This window comes from Triticum aestivum, chromosome 2D, assembly GCF_018294505.1.
Source record: "Triticum aestivum cultivar Chinese Spring chromosome 2D, IWGSC CS RefSeq v2.1, whole genome shotgun sequence".
In the NCBI taxonomy this organism is placed as follows: domain Eukaryota; kingdom Viridiplantae; phylum Streptophyta; class Magnoliopsida; order Poales; family Poaceae; genus Triticum; species Triticum aestivum.
Window position 1 is genome coordinate 141,376,150 of NC_057799.1, and position 8,562 is coordinate 141,384,711.

The 8,562-nt window shown below is 52.5% G+C and overlaps 1 protein-coding gene across 1 annotated transcript; it reads right to left on the reverse strand.

Annotated features, from left to right (window-relative positions):
• On the reverse strand, positions 1-5,370 carry LOC123052235 (formin-like protein 13; the record flags this gene model as incomplete). Its single annotated transcript, XM_044475361.1, is given in 4 exon segments — positions 1-789; positions 1,079-1,317; positions 3,716-3,909; positions 4,006-5,370. Coding segments are annotated over 4 exon segments (2,349 nt in total), but the record flags the coding sequence as incomplete, so codon positions are not given.
• Between the last annotated feature and the right edge of the window lie 3,192 nt (positions 5,371-8,562).

Sequence of the window (8,562 nt, forward strand, 5' to 3'; positions counted from 1 at the left end):
GTCCTCGTCCGACGAGCTAAGCGGCCGCGTCTCATACCGGCGAGGCGGCACCGAGGTGCCGGCGCTGACGCGGAACGACTTACCGGACCCCATCATCACCCTCTCCGGCGTCCTGCCGACGTCCCGGCACACGCGGTCCAGTATCAACATGAACTCTGTCACCACCATGAACACCCTCAGAGGCTGAGAAGGCTCCTCCATGTTGCCATCGCCATGGAAGTACTGCGTGGTCTCCTTCACACGCTGCAACGCGCTCCTCTCTGCCATCTTCATGCTCCCGATCTCCGCCTGCGCCCTTCCAAGAAAACCATCCATCGACTCGAAGAACCCCGCGCCCGAGCTTTCCTGACGGGCACACGTCTCCCTGAGCTGCAAGACCAGCCTCACTTTCTCCAGGTCGGTCGCGAGCCTCAGCAGGTTGCCGCTCAGCGTGTCCATCTCCAGCGTGGCCGCCTTCCTCACGTTTGAGAGCTCGCTGCTGAGCCCTGCCAGCACTTTCAGGCCGTCCTTCTTGAACCGTTCTTTGCTGGCACTGCCAGTCCCAGGATTGTTGGTTTCTGGTTGGTCGGAGTCGAAGCCTTCTGACCGGATGATCTCTTGAACCACGAAGTGGAGCAGTGTCGTTTTGCCGTCGGTTGACTTGATGTCGGCGAGCTTTAGAAGCGTGTCGAGTTTGAAGGCCCTCGCCTCGCCTCGGTTGGTGCCGTCGTTCATGCGGTTCCCAGTCTTGAGAACCGCATCCAGCAACTTCAAGAACAGATTGCTGCTTCTTAGGTCTGAACAAGCTGCCTGAAAATGTATATTTGACATTGGCCTGAATATTCGTAACGTCCGTAATAGAATTTAAGAAGGATCTGGCACAACACAGTGAAGTACTTCGAGACACAAACTGATACGGATCCTAAGACAAACAGAACTTAATAAAGGATGAACTTCAACAAAGAGTATTGCCAGATGTTTATTTTGTGAAGCATGAAGCATTTATGATTGATTTATCTAACAAAAAGAAAAAGATAAGAGGAAGTACTGTAAAATGCAAATTATAAGATGCAATCATCAATTCATCATAGCTAGTTACCTCCATAGTTCCAAAAGATTTCCTTAAATAATTCACTTCAGCATCAAAGTTTGCTCTGTAAAGCATTGCATCCACTCTCTTGAAGGCAAAAGGAACATTGAGAACGTCTTTTAGAAAGCGCTCTGCTGGATCAATTTTTGATAAATCACCGCTGTAATCTTTCAGCTTTAACTCTTCTTCTTTCGTTGGTGCCATCTTAGCTAGTGTTTCATACAACTCAGGCTTGTCTTCCAGATTTCCTGTTTATTCATGAAGTGAAACTGTCATAATTCACATAGCGAAAGGGTCGATGATGCAAACTCCAAACGGTAAGAACACAATCAATTTCAGGTGGACTTGAATTCCTGATTTAAACATCACGCCAAAAGGAGGTTTTTTTAAAGTATTTATGTCGATAGCTGAAACAGGAAAAAATGCATTGCCAAAAGGAGGATCATGAGTGCAGTCTGAAGTCTGAACATGCCCGTCTCTTTTCTTTCTAATGAAAAGTCACACCTTTAATACAACATTAAAATATCAAAGCGTTATACTATTACACAAGCAGTACTGAACTTTTTATTGTGTCATGTAGCACATGAGTTATATATATTCGATGCTATAAAGAGTGAACAGTATTCTCGAAAGCTGAAATTATGATAAATGTACAGGTGAGATCTGTTGGTTAAGCACAATAAAAAAGGTTGTTGAAAAAGTTTGTTGGATCCAACATTCATAGATAATATCATTGCCAACAACAAAATAGGCAATGAATGTTTCCAAGTGGCATCAGAACCAAAACAAAAACAGAGTAATAGGCCCACTACTATGTCACCCACAGCATTATCCTTTTCTACAGAAGGTTCTCTCTAACAAAATAAGTTACTGGCACTTAACAGCGCCTTGCTAATCATTCTAGTAGTTATGTAATAGCACACATGGAAGACACCTCATACTAGCGATATAACTCATAATACACCAGTCACTTTCAGAACCAGCTATGGGGCTGAATATGTCTGAAGGTGTGCATGGCCAAAGGACCTCCCACTAAAATCCTGGAAAATGTATGCTACTTCTACCAAACGACAAATTGAGCGGTGATCATATCCCGACAACTCATATGTACTATTGTCCAAAGAAATAACCTCACAATTATATTTTATATTTCATCAAACTAATTGCAATCTAGAAAACAAAAGTTTGAGAGGATCAAACGAGATTGTCCACCGGCAACAGATTAAGTATGCAATAATATTCCAATAGATTTAGCATTCAATAATATCCCTAAAGGACACTAACGAAAATGATGCTTCTCCGACACAATACAAGAGAATAGTGTTTCTCGAGAGAAAATAAAAGAGAAAAGTTGACAAGAAGTGATGAATAATCTGAGAAAAAAATTTCTTCAATACAGGGGCAAGTCAAAATTAGCAGGGAATGACTTCTAACTTTGTATGTTAAAAAAATGCAGAATCAACGCAGCTGACACCTCATTCACATGAAACAATTAATACTGGTAACCGTATGTGATTCCAAATAGGAAATATACACATCATATATCCCAAGGTAAAGGTAAAGCACTTGTGTCTTGTCAAAAGATGCAGATCTCGTCTCCAATACATGTCCTAATCTGCCCCACAATCTTACTATTGCCTAAATTGACATGACCAATGATGATATATCACCGATTGTTCACAAAGATATCCACACCAACTAATCAAGACTTAGCCACAGAAGAAAGAAAAATTATGTGTTTCATTGGCCAGATGCGTCTCGCGGTCCAGGCCCTCAGCTCTGGAAACTCAACTATCCACCAACATAAGCTTATAAATGCAAGAATAATCCTTGTTGGAACGCACTGCATCCAGACGATTTGATCGTGAAAGCAACCTCTCACCCAAGAGAAATGTGACAATTGAGGTCAAAAGGCAGGACAAGTATAGGAGCCTTCACTATCGGCTCACATCAAAATAAAAGAAAAGGTGTCATGTAGGGAAGTGGGAAAGATTCCCCGGTATGTTAGGAATGTATATTAGTTAGGTGAGCAACACGACAATCGCTGGATTGCTCTGCCCGATAATTATACGGGTTTCAAGGTATAGTATATGCGTATTTGGTGAACATGGTGACGTGTTTCGCCAATTCGGGCGCAAAATTCCTGTGTGAAACATATGACTAGAAAACGGTTTGATGAGGCATGTGAAACGTGTGACACGGACCTTCTTATAACCGATGAACACAATAATGGCTTGCAGTTCATGTATCTAGTAGTTTCCTGATCACCATGACAGGGCCATTTGGAAGAAACAAAACACGGGGCCAGCTTAATCGTCGCGCGGGTTATATTCTGAATGCGCAAAGTTTTACCAATTCAAGTAAACCTGTCGGTGAAAATTTTCCAATCAATCTTTTGCAACCCTCTTATGTAGCACTGGCATGGGACTTGGCATTGTGGACCAACCAGTGGTCTTCAATCATTTGCCAAGTTGCTGAATGTACTTGGTTCAGCAATAACTAGATTGTACTCATGCACTGGCATGACATGTGGCCTCCGGAATTGCACAAGAAGAGAACAGAAGACAGAATTGCAAGCGCCACAAGGACAGTTGTGGTAGGGGACCTGAACAAATGGGAAGTGGTAATAAGAGTGTGCAAACTCACCGTGCACGAGTGCTCCGATCACCTCGTCCGCGGTCACATTGAGCGCCTTTAGCATGATAGCCACGTTCTGCAGCCTCTTTGGGTCGAGCAGCCGGCTGTGCTGCCCTCCTCTTGCTGCCGCCTGACCGGAATTCCCCGCGGCGGCGGCGGTGCTGTTTTGGGGGAACAAGTTCTCCATTGCCGCCTCATCCACGCTGTAAATATCACCACACGATTGCCAACAACAGCTCGGTGAGAAAACAATGAGGTCGCCGAGATACTGTGGAAACAGGAATGGCAGAGGGGCGTACCGGAATGAGTCGGAATTCTTGACCTGGTCCCAGACTGTGGTGCGGCCGGAGATGGCCCGGAGCTTGTCCCAGTGCAGCGGTTTCAGGCTGGGCGGCCGGGTGCTTCCGCCCGGCTGGACGTCAGAGCTCTCGGCTTCCCTGTTTAGGACAGAGGCTTCAGGGGGACTGGTCAGCGCTAAATTGGCCAGGGCGGCAGGAGGAGGCGACTCGGCGGGCATCGGCCGCAGCAGTCTCTGCCTCGGCAACGGCGGCGGACGAGGAGGCCGTAGGCGATTCGCTTGCGGTGGCAGCGCCGCGGGCGCTGGAGCGGGCGGCGGCGGCACCGGCACCGGCACCGGCGCGGGAGCAGGTGGAGGCGCCACGGGCGGCGGCACTGCGTGCTCCAGAATGGTGCTGCGCTGGCTCGTGCTCCGGCTGAATGAAGACATGTTGGTCTTTCGCGCGGTGTAAAACGTCGCCTGGTCCTCGTCGGAGGAGGTGTACTCCGTGCCGGTCATAGGCGGCGTGGCCGCGGGCGGCGGCGTCGGCTGCGTGCCCAGCCGTTTCAGCGGCGGCAGCGGGCGGAGGTCAGGGCTCGGCTGCTTCTGCAGCTGGAGAGGGCGCAGGTCAGGGCTGGACCGGTGGTGGCGCACCTCCATCACCGCCGTGAGAGGGTCCAGGTAAATCGCGTCCGACGCCGTGGAGCTGGGCGGCGGCGACGCCTGGTGCCGGGCGCTGCTCCCGGCATCACTCGGAATTCTCGCGGCAAGTGCCCCCGCCGGCTTCGCGGCGGCGCGGTCGTCCTCCGCGCCTTCGGCGACGCGGCGCCACAGGAGGACGCAGGAGTAGGAGACGACCGCCAGCGCGACGAGGCCCGCGGTGAGCGCGATCGCGACGATGTTGGTGACGCTGGGCGCGGACCGCGCGGGGCTCGAGGTCGCGGCCGCCGAAGCAGCCGGCGGCGGCGGCGCGGCCGCATCCGCAGACGCCGGCGGCGGCGGGGACCAGCCGATCGGGAAGAAGGGCTGGTGCAGCGACCGCCGCGGCAGACCGCCGTCGTCGGCCACCGCCGACGGCGACAGCAGCAGCAGCAGCTCGCAGAGCACCAGAGCGAGCACCGCGCGCGCACCCAGCCTCGTTGTTCCCATGGGCGCAGCCGCGGAGAATTCTGAATTCGAAACCCTGTAATTCTAATCTAAATTGCCATGGATTCAAATTTTTCGAAACCTTTTTTCGCGTCGCTGCTTCAGTTTCGTTCGCTTTGTATTGTAGGCAGGGAGAAGGAAGGGGGGGAGTGAGGCTGGCCGATAGCGGCGACGGCGTGTGATGCAGGCAAGGTTCGCTTTCTCCCGGATCCCGTCCCGCTGACCTCCGGGTCCCGGCCTCGCGTGGGCCCCGCGAGTCAGTCAGCGAGGAGACCGGCTGAGCTACGACGATCGCAGGAGGAATGCTACTAGCGGCTGTGAAATCAGGTGAGGAACGAGGGCGCGAGCGACCCGCCATTTCGGCGTGTTGAACCAGGTGGTCACACGGAAGCGCAATGAATGGGGAGCCAATGACGCGTCAGCGTCCCCGCTGGCAGTCGTCGCGGCCTCGCCTGGCCAGTGTAGTACTAGTAGTAGAAGAAGAAGCTGGTAGAAAGTAAATGAAGAGCTGAAGCTGTTGGCGTGTTCGTACGCGAGCGGGTTCAGACTTCGGACCAGACCGCTGGCGGGCCCACGCGGTGGCTACACGAGCCAGGTTGGGGGATGAAACGAGAGTGAAGTCTGAAATAAACCCTATGATTGTAGAGTTCGACGGAAATGAACCCTTACGTCTAAATCCCTGAAATCTGTACCCTGACTTAACTGATCCCGATTGTTTTGAACCTTAAGGTCGTATCCAAACAGAGGATTTCTAAATACCACCTGGAAAGACCGGGATCGATTACTCAGCCAACGCCTACAGATGGGTCCCATGGAATCAAACTCCTTCCGTCAGCACTCAGCAGCATCGCCGTGGACTGCACCTCGTGTGACGGCCACGGGAGCTGCGTGACTCGCAACCACTCATGGCCGAGCCAGGATCACCGGCTGGCGTACCAGGACCTGCTCGTTCTTGGTGCTAGCCATCGCTGCACAGCCAGCTTCGTACACCGGTGAGCTGTCGGATGTCTCCCCGGATCCTGCATCGCTTGGGCTGTCGGGCGTCTTGCCTGCCATGGCGTCGCCCGCGCTGCCTTGCATCGCCGGTTTCTTCGTCGCTCGGGGAGCTGCGCATCTCGTCGATGCCGGGGCCGTGCGCCTCACCGGCTCCCTTGCCACAGGCGCTGCCGCTATGCCGCGTGACTTGCTGAAACCAAGGCCACGTATCTTGCGAGGCGTGCACACCGGCCGTGGTAATATCCGGCAATTCGGTGTGCTTCACGCCGGGGTCGCCGTGATGGTCCAAAAACATTTTTACCTGGCTCGGCGCTTGGTGTCATGCACCGGCTCGTTGTAGAGCTTTACCAATGTTTGCGGGCTACATGCACGTACAAGCCAGCAAGCTACAGGCATGCTTCTGATTACACTGGCTAGACGCATATATATACGCATATATAGGCGTGCTACTGATCTATTCCCGACGAGAAACACGACACACGCAAGGTAGAATAAGAAGTCCACGACGAAGATGTACAGGCCGAAGCACGGGACGCGGTCCACCCAGAGATCGTTCCCGGACGGGGCAGCGAGCTAGAGCATGGACAGGAGGCAGTGGAGCTCGTACTGGCAGCGCCGGAGCGCAATGCGGATAGCCAACGGTGGTCAAATGGGCATGGCGGTGGCTCCCATGTGAGCAAGCCGATGTGGCAGTCATTAATTCAGTCAGAGTCAACAATCCCAGCCTCCGAGTGCCACGTCACCAAATCCTCTCTTAGAAATGCCAAAAGGTTCAAAATGACCGGGATATGCAAGGTTGTTGTACAGATTTCAAGGATTTAGACGTGAGGGTTCAGTTTTGTCGAGCTCTACAACCATAGGGTTTATTTCAGACTTCACTCTATGAAACGACGTGATATCTGAATTTGTTCTTGTCAATCAATCAGTCGCAAAATAGAAAAGAAATTTCGTTCTTGTCCGGCCTATTTTTTCTTCCACCTCACGCGGTGGTGGTGCACTGTTGGCGCGTGGCTGTCAGCCAGGGAGTTTAACTGGCAGGGCCTGTCGGGAAGCTGCGGCGACGACGTGGCGCGCCGCGGAGAGGAATTTCACTCTGGGTTTGGTAGATAGTGAACCGAAAATATGGCCGCCGATCAACAAATCTGGAGGTATACTATGTGGGATTTGCGGGTGTGGGAGAGAAAGATACGATGGGGATCGCATTTCGTCAGTGTCGAATCTGAACATATCGCGAACAGTAATGGGGCGCTGGCCAACAGTGCCGTCTCCAGCAGAACAGCGAACGGAGGAAAAGGCGGGGACGGGCTACAAGCCTAGAACAACACACTGGTCGTGGCCGAGGATCATTGGATCTTACCGAGATTCGCGGCTGCTGGTGCTGGGAGCTTCCATTGCAACCACCGACCGTGGGGACGGACATGAGGTTGTCAGGCTGGCAGCATGACCAAAACCGTCCCGGAACAACCGTAGGAGCAGCTCGGTTTCAGCATGCGCGTGAATTCGTCTGACTGAAACTCCCAGTGCTATAACTCATCACTGCTGACAAGAATTGGCTTCGTCTAATGATTTCGGTAGAGTACAGTCCAGTAGTACAATACTACTACTGTGTATCAAGACGTACTTGTGCAGCCATCGTCGATCGCGGTACCGTCCATGATTACTTATTTTTATATATATTCCCGCATGTACTACCTCATCTAGCAAGCAAAGGCTGACGGGACTTTCCGGTTTTATTCATTGAGCTTTTGGCACGAGCGCTTTCGTCCGCTTCAGCCTTCCTTCTCGTCCAGTTCCTTTCAGCATGCGCTGCGGCCATGTATGGTATACACGCCCTCTGAACTCTGAAGCAAAGCATAATGACCGCCTGGAAAGACCATCGCCCCTGTAGCTGTACCTACGCTAGCCGTTTAGAGACAGACGCCAGTGGCTCCGTTTGGTGAGTGCCGCGCGCGCTCGCAGCTCGCTTGCTGGAATTGGCTAGGAGTAGAGGAGCACGGGCGGATCGCGATCGTTTCGTTTGGTCTGCCGCCCGCTCGTGCTGATCGAAGCTTTCGCGGGCCACCGGCTAACCTGCCGATTTGTTGGCTTCTGCCGTGGGGAAGGGGGCTGTTTTGGTCCATGCTCCGTACCGTACATGCCAACACCGTGTTGTCGCTGAGCGGACGGCGGCTAGCCGCCGGCTGGGCGACGTTCGCCTGAAGGCCCAAACCAAGCGGCAGAGCGAGCGAGCACGAGCTGGGTTGCGCCGACAGTCCAAGATTGTGCACCCGCGGCTCGGAGCACCGCAGGCGGAGGAGATTCTTGGAGCTCTGGCCTTGCATGCTTCGCGGTCCATGTTGTGCTCTGCAACTACAAACACTGGGTGCGTCTGATGGGAGCCTGCAAGCCTAGGATGCCCTGCCGACGTCTTCATATGCTTCTACATTCAATTCGGTCC